The following is a 27,706-nucleotide window of genomic DNA, read 5'->3' as shown; positions in this document are numbered from 1 at the left end:
TACTGCCCCTCAAAGTTAAGCATAAAACATGTAGTGTACAACCTGAGGGCTGATTAAAGTATGCTTTTTATAAATTAGATTAAGAGACTTCAATTTTTAGATTCCGGAAAAAAAATGTAGGAAATAAAAAATCCTATTTTTATGAAATTAGCTATCTTTAAATAATCCTTCTAAAAGCTTATATTTTCTGTCATGGCTGGTGTGGCTTAGTTGGTTGGAGTGTCATCCCATAATACACTAAAAGGTGTCGGGTTCGATTTCTGGTCAGGGAACATACCAGTTGGGGTATGGAAGGCAAGCAACCAAATTGATGTTCTCTCTCTCTCTCTCTCCCTCTCTCTCAAATCAATTTTTTTTTTTAAGTTTATATTTTCTGAGTTTCTAATGAAATCTTTTAGTCTTGCCCATTAAAAATTATGTCTTGCCCTGGCTGATTTAGCTCAACGGTTAGAGCATTGACCCATGGACCAAAGGGTGGCAGGTTTGATTCCCAGTCAAGGGCACGTACCTGGGTTGCAGGTCCAATTCCTAGCCCTGGATGGGGTCATGCAGGAGGCAACCAGTCGACGTGTTTCTCTCACATCAATGTTTCTCTCTTTCTCTCTCTCCCCCTCCCTCCCCTTCCACTCTATCTAAAAATCAATGGAAAAATATCCTCTGCTGAGGATTAACAACAAAAAAATTGTCTTTTAATTCTTTTTTAATCTACAGGTTCCTCTTCCATTCTTTTTTTTTCCTTTACAGTTTATCTTTAAGAACCTAGGAATTTGACCTGTAGAGTTTCCCATAACTTGGACCTTGCTGATTGCATATTCATGAGGCAGTTCATTATGTTCTTTTGTCCTTTCGATTTCCTGCGAATTGGCAGCTAGACACAGAGGCTTGATCTGACTCAAGTTTTATTTCTTTGGTGAAACTATAGGAAGCAAAGTGCCCTTTAACAGGAGGCACATTGTATATGATAACCTCTCCTTTGATTAAGTGATGTCATCTTTGGTTATCTAAAGCTCATTCTTTGGTAGAGTTCTCATTAAGGGCTGGTGGCAGCAATATTTTTTGCATTCTTACATGATGGTAATAGTTTGTGCCATTTATACTTGAAAGTCAATTTTGCTGGATATAAAATTGTTGGCTCACATCTTCTTTTCTTAAAAAGGAATGTTTCTTAGTTTGCATTATGGATATTTCTTGTTTCACGTTGGTGGAGCCTCTTCTCTCTTCTCTCTCTCTCTTCTTGTTTTGTTTTGTGGATTCTTGTGGGGAAAGGATAGATTCTTATGGAGAGGAGAATTTAAAAATACTTATCTCGCCCTGGCCGGTTTGGCTCAGAGGTTAGAGTGTCAGCCTGTGGTCCAGAGAGACCCGGGTTCGGTTCCCGCTAAGGGCACGTATCTCGGTTGCAGTTTGTCCCCGGCCCTGGTTGGTCGTGCGGGTGGCAGCCACTCGATGTGTCCCTTCACATCGATGTTTCTCTCTCTCTCTCTTCCTCTCTCTCCCTCCCGCTCTATCAGAACAAAGGATGGAAAAAATGTCCTCGGGTGAGGATAAAAAAAAAAAAAAATACTTATCTCTACCCTGGCCGGTTTTCTCAGTGGTTAGAGCATCGGCCTGCGGTCCAGAGAGATCCAGGTTCGGTTCCTGCTAAGGGTACATACCTCGGTTGCAGTTTGTCCCTGGCCCTGGTTGGTCATGCAGGTGGCAGCCACTCGATGTGTCCCTTTCACGTCGATGTTTCTCTCTCTCTCTCTGTTCCTCTTTCTCCCTCCCACTCTACCTGAACAAAAAATGAAAAATGTCCTCAGGTGAGGATAAAAGAATAAAAATAAAAATACCTATACCCACCATCTTTAAATATATGCCAATTTCTGTCAACATTTTTGTCAAAATAAAATATAACAATTTTTATTCAGAACATTTATACCTAAAACATGTATTTTGAAAACAGAGGTTAGCTAGGAAGCAACTTTAACAAAATAGAAGTTCATGAACCAGGATAAATGAAACCAAGTATGTGGATTTGGCTATATTTTGCATTTTTCTTGGGAGATTTTAGTCTCATTTTTTGGTCGTTTTCACTGGACACCCTCCCAAGTCGACATAATGAGGACCATGTGTAGAATAGGATCAAATATGAAGTCTTATTTTTTCAAATCAACAATTCATATTCTATTTATTTACAGGGTCAAATTCCCAAGTTTCCTGCCTAATGCAACCATCCAATGATGTGGTGGTAAACTAGCTCTCCAACAACAACAAAATACCTTGATTTGTAGCACTTGACAATTTCTGTGATGTAAATATGCACATCATGGCTGATTTCAAGCTACCAACTATTTAATATTGGCTTACATAATTCCTGAATATTTACTAATTAGCTCTCATGAACTGGTATGAGCCAGCTAAAAAAGGCACATCCATTGGCCCCACACTCTCCCAAGATAATCTGTATGCTTTATATTTATCATGTATGAAATTCTATGAATCTCAGTCCTTATTTCAAAAGCCATCTATTTTCTACACTGCTGACTCTTGATCTGTTCATACATATAGATAGAGATAAAAATCAAGACTATAAATTATCCTAATTTTCTCAGATAAAAACATTTGAAGTCATCAATACTATATTTAATTAATTAAATCCAGTCAGGCAACTGGGGCAAAGGATGGACCTATGTTGTGTATATCCTATAAATGACCATATATATTTTTTAAATCATGAAAAACATAACCTTTGTTAACTTTCCTTTAGAGACCATGTCCTTTAGGAAATTATTCAAAATCAGTGTTATAGCACTGCTATGAGAATAATGAAAAACAAACAAACAAACAAACCCAAATGCTCAACAACTGGGAAATGGCATATTAATACAATAATATATTACAAAGCTATTAATACTATAAATATGTAGACTATATCAATACATGTTTTATATTGGTTATAGAGGTGACACTGGTTCACAATAGAAAAAACAGTGAATTTTGAGGAAGAGGATAAAAGTAGTGAACTGCTGAGAAAGCTTGCTGAATTAACTGTTTCAAAGTATTTAAAAATTACTTTGAATTTTTTTCCTTCATACTTTTTCTAATTTAAATGTGAGTTATTTTACTGCTATCTTAAATGTTCTGAGATTTGACTATATTTGCATGTTATCTTTTAATTTCATGATGTGTAGTATTTTTTGTTTTAATTTGGTTGTTTTAATCTTAAATAGTGTAAAATAGCTTTGGAATTCACTTTAGCTGCTTAATGAGTTTCTCACTTCAATGTCAGATATTCAGATTTAAAATTCCAAACATGTTTAGGAGTTAGTTGACTCATTTAGTCATAACTTTTTCTTTTCATTGCTATTTCATAACGTCAACAGTTACAAGTAATTATCTCTCTTTTTTTTTTTCTTTTTAGAGAGAGGGAGGAAGAGAGAGATAAAAACATTGATGTGAGAGAGAAACATCGATTGGCTGCCTCCTGTATGCCCTCTAATGGGGATCGAGCCTACAACCTGAGCATGTGCCCTGACTGGGAATTGAACTCAGGACCTCTCAGTCCAGGGGACGATATTCAATCCACTGAGCCACACCAGCCAGGCAAGTAATGATCTCTTAACGTTTTTTTCCTGTTGTTTGTTTATAGTTCTTTTTTTTTTTTTTTCCTTTTTAACCCAAAGCAGTAACCCGATCGATCAATCTGTCTATCTGTCTGTCTGTCTGTCTACCTACCTACCTACCTATCTATCTAAACATTGCTTGGTCTCTTTTGGTTTTAGTGTATCTGGCAAAGAGTAAGAAGCAGTGATACCTGCTGATAAGACTTAACATTCTTTTCCAGAATTTATAGTGCAGTTCCCCAGTCTATGCCAATGGGTTCTGAGAGTAACAAATTCAGAGAAGAGAAAAATCAAAGTAAATAGTATAATTACCATACAACACTTCAACTATCAGCCTGACAAATGACTTTTTTTTTTTTTTTCTTTTTATCCTCACCGGAGGACATTCTTCCATTTTTTGTACAGACAGAGTGGGAGGGAGAGAGAGGAGGAGAGAGAGAGAAACATCGACGTGAAAGGGACACATCGAGTGGCTGCCACCCGCACGACCAACCAGGGCCGGGGACAAACTGCAACCAAGGTACATGCCCTTAGCGGGAACCGAACCCGGGTCTCTCCGGACCACCGGCGGGCGCTCTAACCACTGAGCAAAACCGGCTAGGGCCTGACAAATGATTTTAAAAAGACAACAGAATCTAGTAAAGATTGTAAGCAGGAACTGGTTTTATTCTACCTTACCTCCTTTCCCCACCCCCTTCCCCAAAACACTGGATTCATATTCATACTCTTGCATTCATAGCATGCCATTATCTCTCCATGCTAAGGACCCTTTTTCTTTACTTTATCCTTTTTTTCCCAGACCCCCACTCCCATTTCTCAATTGTCTGCTCTCAACTCCAATATATATATATCGTGTATGTAGAGTGTTTTAAATAATCATAAATCATATGTTAGAGATCTCAAACCTTTTTCTGCTTAATTCCGTATGAATTTTAACACTCTATTATTCATACTACCTTATACACTCCTAGTTCATTCCCTTTGTATGTTAAAAAATACTCCAGAGTATGCTCTATACCATATTTTATGTATCCATTCTTCTAGTGATGGACACCTAAGTTGCCTGCAGCTTCCCACTTACTACTACACTATCAATGCTCCAGTGAATATCTTTACACATATCCCCTGCTCCACAGAATGGCTGTTCCAATATGCACTTTCACCAACAGTTCCTGGTATTCCCATTTATCCAAATCCTAGCTATAATTTGGTATTAACTCCATGTTCTACTTTTTGCCTATTTAATGAGCATAAAGTGGTATCTCATTATTATTATTATTATTATTATTATTATTATTTTATGCTCACCTGAGGACATTTTTGCATGTATCTTCAGATAGAGCAGGAGAGAGAGAGAAAAATATTGATGTGAGAGAGACACATCGACTGGTTGCCATCCACAGAACCCCAACCAGGGCCAGGGACAAACTGCAACCGAGGTACGTGCCCTTAGCAGGAACCGAACCCAGGACTCTCAGTTCCGCGGGCCAATACTCTAACCACTGAGCCAAACCAGTCAGGGCAGTATCTCATTATTTTAATTTTTATCTGATTATCAATGAGACCTGACATCCTTCAAAAATGTGTTAACCATTCAGGTTTCCTTTCTGTGACTTGTCTATATACCCTTTGCCTGTTTTTTTAAATTATGTGCAATCTATAATTTTTAAAATGCTTTTTTAGAATATTTTTTAGGGTAGTGTTAGATTTACAATACAATTGTAAAATCTATCAATATCACTCACCGGAATGGTACTTTTATTTTTTACCAACAATGAACCTACATTGACACACCATAATCACTCAAAATCCATAGGGTTCATTCTTAGTGTGGTACATGCTATGGATTTAGACAAAGATATAATGACATATACCCATCATTATAATATCACATAGAATATTTTCACAACCTTAAAAAATCCTCTGTGCTCTGCCTATCATCCCTCCACTCCTCACCACCCCCATCATCCTCTGATCTGTGTGTCCATTGTTTTGCCTCTTCCAGAATGTCATATAGTTGGAATCACAATGATGTAGCCTTTTCAGATTGGCTTCTTTCACTTAGTAATATGCATTTAATGTTTCCCCATATCTTTTTCATAGACTGATAATTCATTTCCTTTTTTGTGCTGAATATTTCATTGCGTGGATATACACAGTTTATTTATCCATTCATCTACTAAAGGACATCTTGGTTGCTTCCAAGTTTTGGGAATTATAAACAGAACTGCTAAAAACATCTGTGTGCAGGTTTTTGCATGGACATACATTTTCAACTCCTTTGGGTAAATTCCAAGAAGTGTGATCACTGGTTGTATAAAAGAATGTTTAATTTTGTAAGAAACTACCAAACTATCTTCCAAAGTGACTGTACCATTTTACATTCCCACCAAAAATGTCTCAGAGTACCTGTTGCTTCATATCCTCTTTTTCGGAGCATTGGGTTTTGTTAGTGCTCTGAAATTTGGCCTTTAATAGATGTGTAGTGGTTCCTTGCCTATTTTTGATTGACAAAACTTTCTTACTTATTTGCAAAACTTCCTTGTATATTCTATATATTATGCACTTGTTAACTTTTGACATTGTCAGTGTCTTCTACCAATCTGTTCACTTTGCTAATGGAATCCTCTGATAAGTAGAAATGCTCTATTTTAATGTAATAATACCCATCAGTATTTTACTATGTGGTTTACTTTGTGAGGTCTTAATAAATAAATGTTTCTTTACCCCAGTTTAGAAGGATATTTTCCAGTATTTTCTTATATTAGTATAGTTTTAATCCTCAGATATAATTCTTTATTCCAAATGGAGCTTACCACTATAGTAGGAATTCAGCTTTTAATAGAAATTCAGCTTTTTCTTCAACTAGTAAATTAGTTTTTCCAAACCCCAGCTATCAATCCATCCATTTCCCACTGGTTTATGACATCACTTCTGTTGAACAGCTGGTTTCCATATACATGGGGATACATGTGGAGTCTGTTTAGTTCCATTGGGCTTTTTTCTTGTATCTGTGCAGGACCACATCATTTCCATTTGAATGGTTTCTTAGTGTGTATTCAATCCTCCAATGTGGATTTTCTTTTTAAAAACTAACTTAAAAACAGAACTTAATTCTTCCATGTAAGATATAGAAAAATGTGTTGAGACTCCAAAATGGTGGCAGAGTGAATGAAAGCTACACAGACCATCTCCCAGGACCAAACTGGAATTACAACTAAAAAAAGACAAATCATCAAGAAAAAGCAGCTTGTGAGGACCATATAACCAGGAACACTGAATCAATCCTGGTAGAATTGCGGAGGTGTGACAGGGGGGCTGGGAGCCCATGGACAGCAGCAGTCTTAGCTGTGAGCAGCGCCCTCAGAATTAAAATCCCAAGCCAGCTCCAAAGCGCAGAGGGCCAGGACAGAGCACTAAATTAGCCACAGCCACTCACCTTAGGCTCTGGCAGAGGGAGGGCGAACTGAACTGGAACTGTGTGGGGACACTCGGGGTTTGGAGGGCACTAAGAGCTTCTGCAGAGTTGCAGCCACACAGGACAGTGACCTTCTTACTCCTTTCCAGGACTCTGGGAACAGGTGGCAGTCCCTCCTTTGAAGATTCAACCCCACCCAGGTAGGCCAAAGAAATGCAAATCGAGGCTCATTAACAACCAGCATCTGCCCCACCCTTGGGAAATCCTCTTACACTGAACACCTGAGGGCATTTTTCATTCCACTGAAAACCCAAGGATCTTCAAGTAACCACAACTAATAGCCTCCAGGCAAAAAGCTAAAGGGTAACAGAAACATTCCTAGGGTTGCAAATCTCCCCAGGAAAGTAAAACTTGACAGTGGTGTTTAAGGTGGGTCCTCCCACACTCATCCAAACCCAGTAGAGGGAGCCACAAACAGCAGAACACCAACACCCACAGGGAAAATTTGGCAGGCTCCAAAACCCACTAGGATAGCCAAAATGGTGAAAAAAAACAAAAAACAAATCCCAAATGAAAGAACAAGAGACCTGTACCAAAGGTGAAATAAATGAAATGCAGTTAAGTAAGTTATCAGAGGAAGAGTTCAGAGCCATGACCTTGAGGAAGCTCAACAGCATGAGTAAGGACCTAAACACCATGAGTAAAGATATAGAAGCATTGAAAACCAACCAAGTGGAACTGAAGAATGACAGAGCAGAAATATAGAACACACTGGAAGGACTAAACAGCAGAGTAGAGGAAGCTGAGGACCAGATCAATAAATTAGAAGACAAGGTAGAAAAAAATCAACCAATCAGAAAACCAAAAGGTAAAAACAATTAAAAAACAGGAAAACAGCTTAAGAGAATGGTGGAACACCTGGAAACATAATATTCGCATCATAGAAGTCCCCGAGGAAGAAAAAAATAAGCAAGGGTTAGAGAATATATTTGAAGAAATAGTGACAGAAAACTTCCCTAATTTGGTGAAGGAAGAAGGCATTCAAGTTCAAGGAGCACAGAGAGCCCCAACTAAGAAGAAACCAAATGGGCTCACACCAAGATACATAGTAATTAAAATGCCAAAAATTAAAGACAAAGAATCCTAAAGGCAGCAAGAGATAAGCAACAGGTTACCTACAAAGGAACCTCCATAAGGCTATCAGCTGACTTCTCAAAAGAAACACTACAGGTAGAAGGGAATGGCATGAAGTAATCAGGGTCATGAAAAACAAGGATCTGAATCCAAAACTATTCTATCCATCAAGGCTATCATTCAAACTAGAAGGTCAAATAAAGAGCTTCCCAGACAAAAAAAGGCTAAGGGAATACATTAGCACCAAACCAGCACTGCAAGAAATATTAAAAGGACTGCTGTAATTAGTAGAAGAAATAGGAAGAAAAATATAACCAAAATAAACAAAAATGGCAATAAATAAGTACATATCAATAATCACCTTAAATGTAAAAGGACTGAATGCTCCGATAAAAAGACACAGAGCCCCTGGCTGGTTTTGCTCAGCGGTTAGAGTGTCGGCCTGTGATTCAGAGAGACCGGGGTTGCCCTGGCCGGTTTGGCTCAGCAGTAGAGCGTTGGCCTGAGGTCCACAGAGAGACCGGGGTTCAGTTACCGCTAACGGCATGTACCTTGGTTGCAGTTTGTCCCCAGCCCTGGTTGGGTTGTGCAGGTGGCAACCACTCGATGTGTCCCTTTCATATCAATGTTTCTCTCTCTCTCTTCCTCTCTCTCCCTCCCACTCTATCTGATCAAAAAATGAAAAAAATGTCCTTGGGTGAGGATTAAAATAAAAAAAAAAGATACAGAGTACCTGATTGGATAAGAAATCATGACCTATATATATGTTGTTTACAAGAGACCCACCTCACAATACAAGACTCACATAGGTTGAAAGTGAAGGGATGGGAAAAAATCTTCCATATTTGAAAGGAAATAAAAAACAAACAAAAAAAAAAACTGGGGTAGCAATACTCACATCTGATAAAATAGATTTCAAAATGAGGCACATAACTAGAGACAAAGAAGGTCACTACATAATATTGAAAGGATCTAGCCAACAGGAAGATATAACCTTGGTAAACATATATGCACCCAATATAGGAGCACCAAAATACATAAAAAATATTATGGAGTACTTCAAAGAAGAAATTGACAGCAATACAATCATAGCAGGAGCCTTCAACACCCCTATGACATCACTGGATAGATCCACAAAAAATTAACAAGGAAACAGAGACTCTAAATGAAGCACTAGACCAAATGGATTTAATAGATAGCTACAGAGAATTACACCCCAAAATTACAGAATTCACATTCTTCTCAAGTGCACATGGGACATTCTCAAAGATAGACCACATGTTAGGACACAAACTAAATCTCTACAAGTTCAAGAAGATTGAAATCATATCAAGCATCTTGTCAGATCACAATGGCATGAAACTAGAAATCAACTGCAACAAGAACATGCAAAGACATTTGAACACATGGAGGCTAAATAGCATGTTATTAAACAGTGAATGGGTTACTGAGGAGATCAAGGAAGAAATTAAAAACTTCCTGGAAACCAATGAAAATGAACACACAACAACACAAAATCTATGGGATGCAGCAAAAGCAGTGCTGAGAGGAAAGTTCGTGGCACTACAGGCCTACCTCAAGAAACAAGAAAAATTTCTAATTGACTGTCTAACCTCAAAACTTAAAGAATTGGAAAGCAAACAAAAAGAAAACCTCAGAGCAAGTAGAAGGAAGAAAATAGCAAAGATCAGAGCAGAAATAAATGACATAGAGACCAAAAAACAATTCAAAGGATCAATGAAACAAAGAGCTGGTTTTTCAAAAAGATAATGACGGACCCTTAGCTAGACTCACCAAGAAACAAAGAGAGATAACCCAAATACGCAAAATCAGAAATGAAAAGGGAGAAGTAACAACTGACACCACAGAAATACAGAGGATCGTTAACAAATACTATGAACAATTATATGGCAACAAATTTGACAATCTAAGGGAAATGGACAAATTTCTAAAAACCCATAGTCTCCCAAAAGTAGACCGGGAAGAGATAGAAAATTTGAACAGACCAATAACAACTAAGGAAATTCAAGAGGTAATCAAGACTCTTCCAGCAAACAAAAGCCCAGGCCCAGACGTCTTAATGGGGGAGTTTAACTGAACATTCAAAGAACTAACACCCATTCTCCTCAAACTATTTCAAAAAATTCAAGAAGGAAGACTTCCAAACTCATTTTATGAGGCCAGCATAATCTAATTCCCAAACAAGAAAAAGATACTACAAAGAAAGAAAACTACAGGCCAATATCCCTGATGAACATAGATGCCAAAATCCAAAACAAAATACTAGCAAATCGAATCCAGCAATACATCTAAAAAATTATTTACCATGACCAAGTGGGATTCATCCCAGAGATGCAAGGCTGATACAATATTCACAAATCAATAAATGTGCTACAACACATAAACAAAATGAAAGATAAAAACCACATGATCATATCAATGGATGCTGAAAAAGCATTTGACAAAATCCAGCACCAATTTATGATAAAAAAAGCTCAGCAATATGGGAATAAAGGGATCATATCTCAACATAATAAAGGCCATATATGAAAGACCTACAGCCAACATCATACTTAATGAGCAAAAACTAAAAGCATTTCCCTTAAGAACAGGAACAAAACCGATATGCCCACTGTCGTCACTTGTATTTAACACAGTACTGGATTAACCACAGCAATCAGACATGAAAAAAAATAAAATAAAAGGGATCCAAATTGGAAAGAAGAAAGTGAAACTGTCATTATTTCCAGATGACATGCTATTATACATAGAAAACCCTAAAGACTCCATCAAAAATCTACTAAACTTAATAAATGAATTTGGCAAAGTAGCAGAATACAAAATTAACGTCAAGAAATTGATGGCATTCTTACACACCAATGATGAACTCACAGAAAGAGAAACTGAAAACACAATCCCATTTATCATTGTGGCAAAAAAAAAAAAAAAAAAAAATTAAAGTACCTAGGAATAACCTTAACCAAAGAAGCAAAGGACCTATTTGCAGAAAAATACAGGACATTGAAAAAAGAAATAGAGGAAGATATAAAAAAGTGAAAGCACAAACCTTGTTCATGGATTGGAAGAATTAACATCATTAAAATGTCCATATTACCCAAAGCAATCTATAGATTCAATGCAATCCCCATCAAAATACCAATGATATATTTCATAAAACTAGAACAAATACTTCAAATGTTCATATGGAACCAAAAAAGACCCTGAATAGCCACAGCAATCTTGAAAAAGAAGGACAAAGTAGGTGGGAATCACAATACTGGATATCAGGTTATACTACAAAGCTACTGTAATCAAAACAGCCTGGTACTGGCACAAGAACAGGCATATAGACCAGTGGAACAGAATAGAGAACCCAGAAATGGACCCAAGACATTATGCACAATTAATATTTGACAAAGGAGGCAAGAGCATACAATGGAGTAACAACAGACTCTTTAATAAATGGTGTTGGGAAAATTGGACAGCTATATGCAAAAAAATGAAAGTAGACCATCAACTTACACCATACACAAGAATAAACTCAAAGTAAAAAAAGACTTAAATGTGACTCATGAATCCATAAAAATCCTAGAAGAAAATGTAGGCAACAAAATTTCAGACATCATATGCAGCAGAATTTTCATTGATACATCACCTAAGGCAACAGAAACAAAGGAAAAAATGAACACATGGGACTACATGAAACTAGAAAGCTTCTGCACAGCAAAAGAAACAACCATCAAAATGGAAAGGGAACCCACTGTATAGGAGAGCATAATTGCCAATGATACATCAGATAAGGGGTTAATTTCCAAATTACAAAGATTGCTCATACAACTCAACAAAAGGAAGACAAAGAACCCAATTAAAAAATGGGCAGACGATGCCCTGGCCGGTTTTGCTCAGTGGTTAGAGCATCGGCCTGAAGTCCAGAGACAGCCGGGTTCGGTTCCCATTGGGGGCGTGTGCCTTGGTTGCGGTTTGTCCCCGGCCCTGGCTGGGGCGTGTGGGTGGCAACCACTTGATGTGTCCCTTTCACGTCGATGTTTCTCTCTCTCTCTCTTCCTCTCTCTCCCTCCCATTCTATCTGAACAAAAAATGGAAAAATGTCCTCGGGTGAGGATTAAAAAAAAAGGGCCGAGGAGGATAAAAAAAGAAAAGGGCAGAGGAGCTAAATAGAGAAGGACACTTCTCCAAATAGGACATACAAATGGCCAAGAGACATATGAAGAAATGCTCAACATCACTAATCATCGGCGAGATGCAAATTAAAATGACAATGAGGTATCACCTCTCACCTATCAATATGGTCGCCATCAACAAATCATCAAACAACAAGTGTTGGCAAGGGTGTGGAGAAAAGGGGACTCTAGTATGCTGCTGGTGGGAATGAAGACTGGTGCAGCCACTATGGAAAACACTATGGTGTTATCTCAAAAAATTAAAAACTGAATTGCCATTTGACCCAGTGATCCCACTTCTAGGAATATATCCTAAGAAGCCTAAAACACCAATCAGAGAGAATATATGTACCTCCATGTTCATAGCAGCACCATTTACAATAGCTAAGATCTGGAAACAGCCCAAGTGTCCATCAGTAGATGAATGGTTAAAAAAAGCAGTGGTACGTATATACAATGGAGTACTATACAGCTGTAGAAAAGAAAGATCTCTTATCCTTTGAGATGACATGGAGGGACCTGGAGAGTATTATTCTAAGCAAAACCAGCCAAGCAGAGAAAGACAAATATCACATGATCTCACTTATTTGTGGAATATAATGAACATAATATTCTGAGGAACAGGGTAGACCCAGAGACATGGAAGAAGGGTGCAGACTGACAACCCTCAGAATTGGTGGGGTGAGGGAAGAGATAAACCACAGAACTTATATGCATATACATGTAACCGATGGACATGGACAACAATGCTGGGAACAGGGTGGGGGGGAAGGGAAGGAGGGTGTCAATGGGGGAAAAAATGTGTGAGTTTCTTTAGCAATCCTGTAGTGATTTTAATTGGAATTGCACTGAGTTTATTGATTAATTTGGGATGAATTAAATTCTCTACATTAAATCATCCAATCTAAAGTATATTACATCTCTCTGTTTTATACGAATTTCCTTTTATGATCTTTAATGGATCTTTGAATTTTTCTCTTTAATTTGTTTATATTATAGAAGTTAATTAGCAAACTGTTTGAATATTGTGAATGGTATACTGAAAAAAAAAAAAATTACCCTTCTGTTTGCTAGTTGGTAATTGCTGGTTTGGAGACATACTATGGATTTTTTTTAAGATTTAAAATTTTGCCTGACTGGTGTGGCTCAGTGGTTGAGCATCAACCCATGCACCAAGAGGTTGCTGGTTCGATTCCTGATGAGGGCACATGCCCAGGTTGTGGGCCAAATCCCCAGTCAGAGGGCATGCCGGAGGCAACCAATCAATGTTCTCTCTCATCAATGTTTCTATCTCTATCTCTCCATTCCTCTCTCTATATAAATCAATAAAGAAAAAAAATTTTTTTTAAAGATTTAAAAATTAATGGTATGACACCTACCTAATAAATTATATGTATATTATTAAGTTCATTAATAAAATGAACACCTGTGAATCCACAAACCCACTTAAGTAACTGAACATACCAATAATAGCAAAGCTGCCTGAGTGTCCCTTCCTAGAGTAACCCTATTTCTCCTCTCCAGTGGTAATCATTATCCTAAATTTTGCTTTCAATATAGTTTTATCACATATGTATATGTACTTTTTAAAATTTAAACTATCTTTATTGTTGAATATATTAGTTATGTCGCCGTTTTTCCCCTCATTGACACTCTCCTCCCTGCTCCTGCCCCTCTCCTGCCTTCCCCACACCATTGTCTGTGTCCATTGGTTATGTATATATACATATAAATTCTTTGGTTTATCTCTTCCCACCCCTACCCACCCCTTCCATTTGAGGTTCATCAGTCTAATAACCAATTTGTACTACTTAATCTCTTCACCTTTTCACCCATCCCCCCAGCAGCCCTCCCATCTGGCAACCAAAACAAAGTTCTCTGTATCTATGAGTCTGTTTCTGTTCTGCTTGTTGATTTGGTTTGTAGATTAATTGTTAATAGATATGGATTTATTGTCTTTTTTTTTTTTATCGTCACCCAAGGACATTTTTTTTATTTTCTTGTTCAGATAGAGTGGGAGAGAGAGAGGGAAACATCGACATGAAAGGGACACATCGAGTGGCTGCCACCCGCACGACCCAACCAGGGCCGGGGACAAACTGCAACCGAGGTACATGCCCTTAGCGGGAACCGAACCCAGGTCTCTCTGTACCACAGGCCGACGCTCTAACCGCTGAGCCAAACCAGCCAGGGTGGGTTTATTGTCATTTTATTGTTCATATCTTTGATCTTCTTCAATAAGTCCCTTCAATATTTCATATAATACTGGTGTGGTGGTGATGAACTTCTTTAGTTTCTTCTTGTCTGGGAAACTCTTTATATAGTCATCAATTCTAAATGATACCTTTGTAGGGTAGAGTAATCTTGATTGTAGGTCCTTGCTTTTCATCACTTTGAATATTTCTTGCCACTCCCTTCTGGCCTGCAAAGTTTCTTTTGAGAAATCAGCTGACAGTCTTATGGGAACTCCCTTGTAGGTAACTAACTGCTTTTCTCTTGCTGCCTTTTTTTTTTTAATCCTCAATCAAGGATATTTTCCATTGATTTTCAGATAGAGTGGGAGGGAGGGAAGGACAGAAACATCGATGAGAGAGAGACATACCGACTGGTTGCCTCCTGCAGGACCCCAACCAGGGCCGGGGACTGAACTACATCCAAGACACATGCCCTTGACTGGAAACGAACCTGTGACTCCTCTTTGGTCCATGGGCCATCACTCTAACCGCTGAGCCAAAATGGCCACGGCTCTTGCTGCTTTAAAGATTCTCTCTTTGTCTTCTTTAACATTTTGCAGTTTGATTATTATGTGTCTTGGTCTGGGCCTCTTTGATTCATCTTGTTTGGGACTCTCTGTGCTTCCTGGACTTGTATGTCTGTTTCCTTCACCAAGTTAGGGAAGTTTTCTGTCATTATTTTTTCAAATAGGTTTTCAATTTCTTACTCTCTCTTCTCCTTCTGTCACCCCCATGATGAGAATGTTGGTATGCTTGAAGTTGTCCCAGAGGCTCCTTATACTGTCCTCATTTTTGGGATTCTTTTTTCTTTTTGCTGTTCTGATTGGGTGTTTCTTTTTTTTCCCCTTATATTCCAAATCGATTGTTTGCTTCTTGGCTTTTCCTACTCTACTACCGATTCCCTGTAAATTATTGTTTATTTCAGTTAGTGCATCCTTCATTTCTGACTGGTCCTTTATTATGCTCTTGAGGTCCTCACAAAGTTCCATGAGCATCCTTACATGCAGTGTTTTGAACGCTGCATCTGTTAGATTCCTTATCTCTGTTTCATTTAGTTCATTTCCTAGAGTTTTGTTCTGTTCTTTCATTTAGGACATGTTTCTTTGTCTCTTCATTTTGGCTGCCTTCCTGTGTTTATTTCTATGTATTAGGTAGAGTAGCTATGTCTCCTAGGCTTCCTAGGGTGGCCTATTATAGTTGGTGTCCTGAAGGTCCAGTGGCAAACCTCCCTGATCACCCCAGCTGGGCCCTTAACATGCACCTCTGATGTGGACTGTATACCCCTCTGTTATAATTGAGTCTTAATCACTGTTGTGGATTTACTCAGGCTGATCAGCTGAAAGAACTGGTTGTGCCCACTGCCCACTGACCTCTGACTACCTTGGAGAATCAGCTGTGCAGGGGCCCACCACACATAGCAAGACTTACTTTAGCAGGACTCTGGTACCCACTGAGTCCACTTCTTGAGTGTGTCACTTGTGGAGGTGGTTGGGTGGTGGTGCTTCAACGTGGTCTGAAGCTGTCTATTGGGTGTGCTGGCTCTGGGGCAAGGTCAGCCACTGCCTGTGTTCTACCTGGAGCCACCAGGCATAAGCTACAAAGCTATCTGCAGATGGTTGCTTCTTGTGCTGGACTTGGAGATGCCCAGGCAAAGCCAAGCTGAGAACCAAGGCTGGCTGCTTCTACTTCCAGGGCTGTAGCTACTTAGTGAGAGGTATGGGGCTTGCTGAGACCAGATGCTGCTTGTTTGAGAGAATTTAGGAAAATCTGAGGCAGGAGCCAAGACAGGCCCCTCCTATGGTAAAGCCACTGGAAGCAGCTTGGGTGGACCCAAAAACTGGGTGGGGCAAGGCCTCAGGGAATCACCAGGGCTGGGCAACCAGTGTGAGCCAGGTTGTTGGAGTCCAGCTATGGTGCTCCTCTGCTGGCCCTTTGGGGAAGGGCTCACCAAAAGAACAATGGCCTTCTCCATCAGCACATCTGGGAGAAAACTGCCTTTTCAGCTCTTGCCCCGATGCCAAACAACTCAGTTCTTCTCCATATTTCTCTGGTGTCTTTCAAGCTGCCTCCCCAGTGCTGGAACCTGGAGGGAGCGAGTCCAGGTAAGTCCGTGCATGGGCCCCTTAAGAGGAACTGTCTGGGACTTCAGAAGTTTCAGCCTCCCTCAGCCTCAGTTCCTGCTGGTTTTTATAGCCAGAAGTTATGGGGATTTATCTTCCTGGCACTGGAACCCTGAACTGGGGGCCTGGTGTGGGACAGGGACCCCTCACTCCTCAGGGAGGACTTCATAGCCGAGGTATCCACCACATGTGGGAGTGGGACCAGTCTATCCGAGCCTCTGCCCCTCCTACCAGTCTCGATGTGGCAGCTGCTTTAATTTCATAGTTGTAGGACTTCAATTCAGCTCGATTTTAGGCAGTTCTGAATGATGGTTGTTCTGTAGTTTAGTTGTAATTTTGATGTGGTTGTGGGAGAAGACAATTACTGCGTTTACCTATGCCGCCATCTTGACCAGAAGTCCTGTATATGTATTCTTAAACAATATGCTGTTTAGTTTTGCTCATTTTTAAACTATATTAAAAATGTCCTCATTGATACAAGGACCAAAACTTACATTCTACAGCATTTTGGTTCCTTCTTTTTTAAGTACCATAAATTATAAATTATTTAAATATAGATAATGTTTGTTTACATTTTGCTTACATATTTACCAGTTTGTTTACTCACAACTCATCCTTGTAGTATTAAGAAACACCCTTTTAACTCTATTAGTGCTTTTTCTTAAAGAGCACTTCATTTGATATTAATGTAGCTACCTTAGCTTTCTTTTGATTGATGTTTACATAATAATACGCATTCCCTCATTGGCCTCTACCTTCCCTTGGATCACAACAATTTTTTTTAATCCTCACCCAAGGACATTCTTGCATTTATCTTCAGATAGAGCGGGAGGGAGGAAAAGAGAGAGAGAAACATCGACTTGAGAGAGACATATCAAGAGGCTGCCACCCACACGACCCCAACCAGGGCCGGGGACAAACTGCAACCAAGATACGTGCCCTTAGCGGGAACCGAACACGGGACTCTCCCATCTGCGGGCCAACACTCTAACCGCTGAGCCAAACCAGCCAGGGCATGATCACAATAATTTTCTACTATCTTGTTAATACTTATTCATTCAAACAAATTTTTAATTTTCTGGTTTTTATTTTTATTGTTGTTAGGAAGAAAGTTAATCCAAATTATCTAATCTTCTATTACTGGATACATAAGACATTCATCCCTTATTTCTTAAGAATATTTAATATGCTTATATGGTAGTCTGCCTCCAATAAGGCTCCCTAGATCCCCACCTCCTGGTATTCCCACCTTTGTTTAGGCCCCTTCTATATTATGCCAAGGTTAGTCTGCATGACCAATAGAATTTGGCAGAACTAATGGTGTCCTCACTTCCAAGATTAGATTGGAAATGATTGCTGCTTCTCTCTTGGCCACTCTTTCTGGCAATGGAGTCATTTGCTCTGGGGGATGCCTGTTGTGAGAAGCCCTATGAAAGAGTCCATGTGGCAAGGAACTGAAGCCTCCTACCAAAAGCCATGTGAGCGAGCTTAGAAGTGGAACCTCCAGTCAAGTCTTCAGAGATGTCTCCTGGCCAACTGTTTGAGCAAGACTTCTTGAGACCCTGAGCCAAAACCACCCAGCCTAAGTCACTCCAAATAGATTCCTGAGTCGGGTAGACTCAAAAACTGTGTGAGATAATAAATGTTTATGACTTTATGATGATTTGTTATGTAGTGATAATTAATATAGCTCATTATAAATTATTTGCCATTTGAGCCATTAATTATACCTTGCTCTTTATCAGTTGTTCAGTTTTCCTGTGTGTTTACATTACCCCAGGACATGTTCATTTTGGCTGGTGATGTGTGTCTGAAAGAAGGGGTTAGATTCTAAGGCTTAGTTTGAGTCCCATCTGATAAGCCTAAACTGAAGTTATCATGCTTCGGGTAGACAGTATTTGGTGTTTAAATCTGTTCCTCCTCCAGGTAACTGTTTTAAAGGGCTGCTTGACTTTGTTATAATCTCTTGGTTCTTGGTATATAGAGAGGTAGAGGCAAAAGAGAATATAAGAGGGTCAGACTATCTACTTATCCCACCCAATCCAAGCACAGATAGTGCTCTGATATTATCCTGCTGTCCCCAGCAGAGGTTGAGCTCTTTGCTGTTCTTCTGATACTCAGTGTAACGGAGCAGGTAATGGTTCCCACAGGTCAATGTGTAAGAAAGAAAAGGACACCTCCCAAAAATTCTCTGGTGCTCAGCCAGCTTTTGCTGTGGTTTGTATCCACCTTCTATTGTGCCAGGGGTCTTATTTGTTTGTTTTTAGATTTTACGTTTAACAAACATACATTTTGTTTTGTGACATCTCTAGGTTTGGGTTCAGGGTAGAAAAGCTGATATTCTTCCAGGAACCAAAATATTTCATTCATTCTTTTATTTTTCCTTTCTTTAAAAAAAAAAAAAGTTTGTTAAATTTTTATTTCCCCATTTCTATCTTCTCCTTGCATCAAATAACATTAAACAGGTATTCAAAAGTGCTTCTTAAATGAAATATTTAAAAAGAGAAAGAAACAGTCCAGCCGGTGTGGCTCAGTGGTTGAGCACCGACCTATGCACTAAGAGGTTGCCGGTTTGATTCCTGGTCAGGACACATGCCCAGGTTGTGGGCCTGATCCCCAGTGGGGGGCATGCAGGAGACAGCCAATCGATGTTCTCTCTCATTGATGTTTCTATCTCTCTCTCCTTCTCACTTCCTCTCTCTCTAAAATCAATAAAGAAAATTAAAAAAATAATAAATAAAAAAGAGAAAGAAACAGACCTTCACAATTAATTAAAATACCTGCTATCATCTTCAGGAAAATTTAATAGGAATTTATCATCCTTTAACCCCAACTCACCTGAAATGGCTTCAGGAATGTTTCCTCCATTGCCAGCCTGCCATATTCAGTGAAAAGCTAGAAGGAAAATCACACACACACAAACACACACGTGCACAAAGAGAACTTCAGTATCTGCAAAGTTTTACTTCTTGGCTTTCTTCTATTCATATTTTTCCTCAAGATGTAAGGTAATACTATATTATTAAGATTATAATAATCATTTTAAGGAACTAAGTATTAGATAAAACAGTACAGTTATTAGATATTTTAAAATTAAATACATAAAGTAAAAATAAATTTTCCATTTTAAAGCTAACATTTTTTTTTTAATCCTCACCTGAGGATATTTTTCTATTTATCTTCAGATAGAATGGGAAGGAGGGAGGGAGGGAGGGAGGGAGGGAGAGAGAGAGAGAGAGAGAGAGAGAGAGAGAGAGAAACATTGATGTGAAAGAGACATATTGACTGGCTACCTCCTGCATGACCCCAACCAGGGCCGGGGACAAAATGCACCCGAGGTACATGCCCTTGACCAGAATCAAACCCACAACTCATTGGTCCGCGGGCCGACACTCTAACCTCTGAGCCAAACTAGCTAGGGCAAAGCTAACATCTTTTATATCTAGAATATAGGACAATTTTTTGTAGAGAAGATGGGGAGAAAGGAACATGTTAAATGACCTTTCAGAGCAGAACTTGCATAATTAGATTAAAAAGCAATGAATTATATAGGATACATTTATAAAAGTTGTTGCCTGAGGACACTTAATGACACAATGGCCTGGATTATTACAAAGGCACATAGGCATTTGGCTTAAAAAGTGAAAAATCAGATACACTGCCATCTCGTATTTTTTATTGCTTCCAGTTGAGAGGCACCATAGCAGTTTTTGTGTTGCCAGAAATGGAAGGTTTTGGAGAACACAGACCTGAAGGGGTGATTGTGACTGGGCCTCTGGTATGAGTTTCATCCAGAGTGGCTGAGAGGATTTCCCCATGTGTATTCAGGAAATGTCACTGCATACACAAGAATAACAAGCCACAAGACTTCTTAGAGCTGGGAAAGAATGCTGATACACAGGATCTCCATCCCTTCCCCCTTTAGAATAGCTTCCAGGGTACCACATTGTCTCTTCCGTGGGAGCTATGAGAATCTAGAAAGCAAAGGGTATTACTAGGTATCGAATTAGAGTGATTAAATGAAAATCTGGAATATCATATCTAAAAGGCAGCTGGTCCAGGGGTTAAACACTCTCATTAGAATGATCTACTAACATAAATTGAATCTGGTCCAGGGGTTAAACACTCTCATTAGAATGATCTACTAACATAAATTGAATTCACAATCTTTTTTGAGGAAGACTGAGATGTCATTTACAGGAAAATTTTTTAATGATCTCAAAAAAGACCATTTACTCAATATTAAAGTCCAAACTCAGTTCTTTTTAAGAAATCCCTAAAACTGGTATTGAACAGTATATGCCTGAAGAAGTAACTGTACTTATTATAAAAAACATCTAACAATTATTTGGCATATTGCCTATTTGGCATAAGTGATCAGTGAGATGTACAAGAATATATTTTGGCCCTGGCTGGTATAGCTCAGTTGATTGGAGCATTGCCCATGCACCAAAAGGTGGTGGGTTCGATTCCCGGTCAGAGCACATACCTAGGTTGTAGGTTCAATTCCTGGTCTGGGTGTGTGCGGGAGGCAATAGGTTGATGTTTCTCTCTTACATTAATGTTTCTTCTCTTTCTCTCTCTCTGTTCCTTCCTCTAAGATCAATTGAAGAATAAAATAAATAAATAAATAAATAACTGATTTAATAAAGAAGAAAAATATATTTGGGAATTATGCTGGTTGTAAACTCAAATGATTTTTCTGACATTACAGATTACCCTGCTTTATCATCCTTTGTTATCTGTTAAATTTGTACATTGCTCTTATTGCCAAGATAATTATACTGAAAGCAAAATTTTCTATAAAATGTAAAAAGACCAACTATCAGAGAAACAATAGGCTTTGCTATGTAACTAATATAACATGAATTGAAAGAGAGCAGTGTTACAGAGAGTAAAGTATCTTTAGGATATAGCTAATCTTCTACTTGAGATTTAAATGCTGCTTGGAGAGTAGAAGAAGCACTGAGCCCGGTCAGATGACCATATTTTTACTCCCACTCTACCACTAATTAGCCACAAGAATTTGGGCAAGTCATTTATTTCTTTCAGCCAAATTTTCCTCATGTATAAAATATGAAGTATAAATTAGTTGTCACTGAGGTCTCTTTCAGATCTAAAATAAAATTCTATAAGTTATCAAGTAGCCCCTCATAGTTTTAGGTATAAAGTGGTCCACAAGAAAAACAAAACAAAACTGTCATACAACTGATATACCAGCAATTCTTAAATCCCTGATCTTAAGACTTCATCTTCACATTTTAGGTCATTTTTAAACCAAAGATTCTTTTTCCATTCTAATTTGCCACATATTTTCATACACTGGGTCAAGAGCAAGTAGTTTTTCAGAAACAAAGGAATTTGGAAACTGATTTAGAAAGAGCATACCCATACAAGGCTGGACAAGAAACCTGGAAATAGGACAATGTCCATTTGGTTATGTTTCTAAATCTTTCTGAATTGTTAAGGTTTCCAAGTAGAAGACCCAACAAAATCCTGAAGTTTATGTTTAAAAGATTATCAGATATTCAAAAAGAGTATATATATATATTGTTACCTGAAGATGCTGAAGATCATCCTCCTGGACATTTTGGGATAAGTTATATACCTCGATTAAGAAATAAAGTTAATTAGCATCATTCTCAGCACTCACTTTGTCATTCTCTATTTTCCTAACTATCAATTATCACAAATTTGAACTTTCCTACATACATTTTTATATAAGGTATTTATAAGACCTTCACGAAGGACTAAAGAAGCTAGAGAGACAATAAGCAATGTACAATGATCATAAAATAGTTCTAGAAATGTTAAGAGCTACCTGTCTGGAGGCAGAATATTAAAATTACTTTATCAACCTAATTCAACAATTAGTCAATAAAATACTCCCTTTTATACATAATGGCAATCTAAATCTGAATAATCCATATATAAAATAGTCTTGAATAATTATGTTGACTTCTTCACAATTGATTATCTTAGTGTGTCTATAGAAAGTTTCATCACATGGAAGTTAGGTTCTAAATATCATTCTCACACCGGTAAACATATGCATTATTGTTTCATGAGCAGATCACTGTATCTGGCGTAAATGGTATACTTTTAAATAGATCATGTCTCAGATAATAACAGTCATTACTGAAATGACTTAGATTTTTTTTCAGTGAAAATACTGCATGTCTTGCCCTGGCCAGTTTTGCTCAGTGGTTGGAGCGTCGGTCTGCGGACCAGAGAGTCCCGGGTTCGGTTCCCGCTAGGGGCACATACCAAATATATATATAATGTCTTCAGTTAAAATATAAATATTAAACAGGCAGTCCTGGCCGGTTTGGCTTAGCAGTTAGAGCATCAGCCCATGGACCAGAGAGTCCCAAGTTCAGTTCCCACTAAGGGCATGTACCTCGGTTGCAGTTTGTCTCCAGCCCTGGTTGGGTCGTGTGGGTGACAACCAGTCAATGTGTCTCTCTCACATTGATGTTTTTCTCTCTCTCTTCCTCCAGCTCTATCTGAAGACAAAGGCAAAAATGTCCTCAGGTAAGGATAAAAAAAAAATTCCGTTTTCCTTCTATCCATCCTTTCATGGTTGTCCTACCTACATATGATGTACCTTTATTGCTGGTTCACTAGTTCCATTTTTTCTTCTTGCTTATAATTTCAGGCTTGACTTACTCATCCTAACCACTTTGTCTTTCCTACCTTTTACAACTATCTTACCTTTCTTTTAACAGTCTGTTTCTTATCTACTATCTCTTCTTGCTCTTTACAGTAAATAAAAAATAATTTTAAATTGTTTTAAAATCTTTTATGCTATGTATTCTGTGGTTACAGTAAAATTTTCAAAGGGCTTTTAGGACAACTTATAAAGCCTGCAATTACCTCAAAGGCAATACTTTAAAAAAAAGACAGAGAAAGAAAAAAGGAAAGGAAAGAAAGATAAAAATTTTTACAAGAAGACTGTTACTTTCCTAAATGTATATTAAGGTATTTTAAAAAGTGTGAACACATATAAATTTTTTTTTACATTTAGAAATATTTCTACTAGCTATGTAAAATAAAATTTTGCATTTCTATATCTTGTTTCTTTAAATAAAACTTATAACAGGTGATCCCAATGTATCTACATATATTATAAGATTTAATATTATTGAGTTTATTACATGCTTTAAACAGAAAAAATTATCAATAATATAATCATTTCTGACTAAAGTAGGCAATTTGAAAACTTATCAAAAATGAGATGACAATAACAAAAAAATTCTACTCTTATAGAAAGCATTAAAACTAGAATGCTAATTGAACTAAATAATACACATGATTTACCATTTGTCTCACTAACACACATATTATAAGTATATATATTCATAATTTTTAGTGAAAGAAACATCCATAAAAGTGGATTTATTTTATTCCATACCTGTATTGAGCTGATCATTGTGCTAAGGGCAAATACTGTGGCCGAATCTCTCAAAGTTGACTGACTATCAAAGGTTCCCTGAGTATCCATCAATAGCACTGCAACCTACAGGCAATAAAGAATATTACTGATATTTTATGGGACATGTGAGCATTAAGGTTAGCACAAAGTTAATACTATAAGAACTAAAGTAAACCATTAATAATGAATACTTTATTTTTTTACATGTGCCATGAATGCCAAAGAAAATAAAAATATTAACTATCTGCTGAATACTGTGATGATTAACTTTAACCATAACAGAAACAGCATTGAAACAATGTTTAGATATTAGCTGATCTGCTGTTCCACTGTCCCTACAATTTTGCTCACTCTGATCACTAGATACCCTCCAGGCAAAAAGCTAGAGAAAAACTGTACCATTCCTGGGCTAGCAACTCTAACCAGGAAAGTAAGACTTGACAGTGGTGTTTAACGTGGGTCCTCCCTCGCTCATCCAAACCCAGGAGAGGGAGCCACAAACAGCAGAACACCAACACCCACAGGGAAAATTTGGCAGGCTCCAAAGCCCACTGTGATAGCTAAAATGGTGAAACACAGAAACAAAAGCCAAATGAAAGAACAAGAGACCTCTACCGAAGATGAGATAAATGTGGAGCAGTTAAGCAAGTTAACAGAGCTAGAATTCAGAGCCATGATCTTGAGGAAGCTCAACAGCATGAGTAAGGACACAGAGATGTTGAAAATCAACCAATTGGAAATTAAAAACCACCAAGAAGAAATGAAGAATGACATATCAGAAATAAAGAACACATTGGAAGATCTAAACAGCAGAGTAGAGGAACCTGACGACCGGATCAGTGAATTAGAAGACAGGGTAGAAAAAAATCAACCAATCAGAAAACCAAAAGGAAAAAATGATTAAAAAACAAGAAGACGGCTTAAGAGAACTGTGGGACAACTGAAAACATAATAATATTCGCATCATAGGAGTCCCCGAGGAAGAAAAAAATGAGCAAGGGTTAGAGAATATATTTGAAGAAATAGTGACAGAAAACTTCCCTAATTTGGTGAAGGAAGAAGGCATTCAAGTTCAAGGAGCACAGAGAGCCCCAACTAAAAAGAAAGCAAACAGGTCCACACCAAGACACATAGTAATTAAAATGCCAAAAATTAAAGACAAAGAGAGAATCCTAAAGCAGCAAGAGATAAGCAACAGGTTACCTACAAAGGAACCCCCATAAGGCTATCAGCTGACTTCTCAAAAGAAACGCTACAGGTAGAAGGGAATGGCATGAAGTAATCAAAGTCATGAAAAAGAAGGATCTGAATCCAAGACTACTCTATCCAGCAAGGCTGTCATTCAAAATAGAAGGTCAAATAAAGAGCTTCCCAGACAAAAAAAGGCTAAGGGAATACATTAGCACCAAACCAGTACTCCAAGAAATGTTAAAAGGACTGATATAATTAGTAGAAGAAATAGAAAAATATAACCAAACTAAACAAAAAAGGCAATAAATAAGTACATATTAATAATCACCTTAAATGTAAATGGACTGAATGCTCTGATAAAAAGACACAGAGTAGCTGATTGGGTAAGAAAGCATGACTCATCTATATGTTGTTTACAAGAGACCCACCTCACAACAAAAGACTCACATAGGTTGAAAGTGAAGGGATGGAAAAAATCTTCCAAGCAAACAGAAAGGGAAAAAAAGCTGGGATAGCAATACTCATATCTGATAAAATAGAGTTCAAAATAAAGGCCATAACTAGAGACAAAGAAGGTCACTACATAATATTGAAAAGATCTAGCCAACAGGAAGATATAACCTTGATAAACATATATGCACCCAATATAGGAGCACCAAAATATATTTAAAATCTTCTAGAGGACTTCAAAGGAGAAACTGACAGCAATACAACATAGCAGGAGCCTTCAACACCCCTATGACATAACTGGATAGATCCTCTAGACAAAAAATTAACAAGGAAACAGAGACTCTAAATGAAGCACTAGACCAAATGGACTTAATAGATAGCTACAGAGAATTACACCCCAAAATTACAGAATTCACATTCTTGTCAAGTGTACATGGGACGTTCTCAAAGATAGACCACATGTTAGGACACAAACTAAATCTCTACAAGTTCAAGAAGATTGAAATCATATCAAGCATCTTGTCAGATCACAATGGCATGAAACTAGAAATCAATTGCAGCAAAGACGATTGAACACTTGGAGGCTAAATAGCATGTTATGAAACAATGAATGGGTTACTGAGGAGATCAAGGAAGAAATTAAAAACTTCCTGGAAACCAATGAAAATGAACACACAACAACACAAAATCTATGGGATGCAGTGAAAGCAGTTCTGAGAGGGAAGTTCATAGTACTACAGGCCTACCTCAAGAAACAAGAAAAATTTCTAATTGACTGTCTAACCTCACAACTTAAAGAATAAGAAAGCAAACAAAAAGAAAACCTCAGAGCAAGTAGAAGGAAGAAAATAGCAAAGATCAGAGCAGAAATAAATGACATAGAGACCAAAAAAAAAAATTTCAAAGGATCAATGAAATAAAGAGCTGGTTTTTTGAAAAGATAAACAAGACTGATGGACCCTTAGCTAGACTCACCAAGAAACAAAGAGAGATAACCCAAATACACAAAATCAGAAATGAAAGAGGAGAAGTAACAACTGACACCACAGAAATACAGAGGATGGTTAACAACTACTATGAACAATTATATGGCAACAAATATGACAATCTAAGTGACATAGACAAATTTCTAGAAACACAGTCTCCCAAAACTGGACCGAGAAGAGAGAGAAAACTTGAACAGACCAATAACATCTAAGGAAATTGAAGAGGTAATCAAGACTCTCCCAGCAAACAAAAGCCCAGGCCCTGATGGCTTCATGGGGGAGTTTTACTGAACATTCAAAAAAGAACTAACACCCATTCTCCTCAAACTATTTCAAAAAATTCAAGAAGGAAGACTTCCAAACTCGTTTTATGAGGCCAGCATAATTCTAATGCCAAAACCAGAAAAACATTACAAAGAAAGAAAACTACAGGCCAATATTCCTGATGAACACAGATGCCAAAATCCTGATCAAAATACTAGCAAATCAGATGCAGCAATACATCAAAAAAATTATTCACCATGACCAAATGGGATTCATCCCAGGGATGCAAGACTGGTACAATATTCACAAATCAATAAATCTGATACACCACATAAATAAAATGAAGAATAAAAACCACATGATCATATCAATAGATGCTGAAAAAGTATTCGACAAAATCCAGCATCCATTTCTAATAAAAACGCTCAGCAATGTGGGAATAAAGGGATCATATCTCAACATAATGAAGGCCATATATGAAAGACCTACAGCCAACATCATACTCAATGGGCAAAAACTAAAAGAATTTCTCTTAAGAACAGGAACAAGACAGGGATGCCCACTTTCACCACTCCTATTTAACATAGTACTGGAAGTCTTAGCTGCAGCATTCAGACATGAAGAAAAAAATAAAAGGGGTCCAAATTGGAAAGGAGAAAGTAAAGCTCTCATTATCTGCAGATGACAT

At 37.9% G+C, this 27,706-nt stretch overlaps 1 protein-coding gene across 2 annotated transcripts in view; it reads right to left on the bottom strand.

Moving 5' to 3' along the window:
• The window catches only part of ATL1 (atlastin GTPase 1), an 81,342-nt gene that overhangs the window by 18,205 nt on the left and 35,431 nt on the right, over window positions 1-27,706 (bottom strand). For both annotated transcript variants that reach the window (XM_036265861.1, XM_036265864.1), the window contains exons 4-6: window positions 24,107-24,211; window positions 22,250-22,300; window positions 19,531-19,587 (exon numbers count right to left, since the gene is read on the bottom strand). In XM_036265861.1, coding sequence (XP_036121754.1) covers window positions 19,531-19,587; window positions 22,250-22,300; window positions 24,107-24,211 — 213 coding nt within the window. The remainder of the gene's footprint in view (window positions 1-19,530; window positions 19,588-22,249; window positions 22,301-24,106; window positions 24,212-27,706) is intronic.

Source organism: Molossus molossus, unplaced genomic scaffold (genome assembly GCF_014108415.1).
Source record: "Molossus molossus isolate mMolMol1 unplaced genomic scaffold, mMolMol1.p scaffold_m16_p_1, whole genome shotgun sequence".
NCBI lineage: Eukaryota > Metazoa > Chordata > Mammalia > Chiroptera > Molossidae > Molossus > Molossus molossus.
Note: the sequence above shows the minus strand (reverse complement) of the source record. Positions and strands in the feature narration are given on the sequence as shown.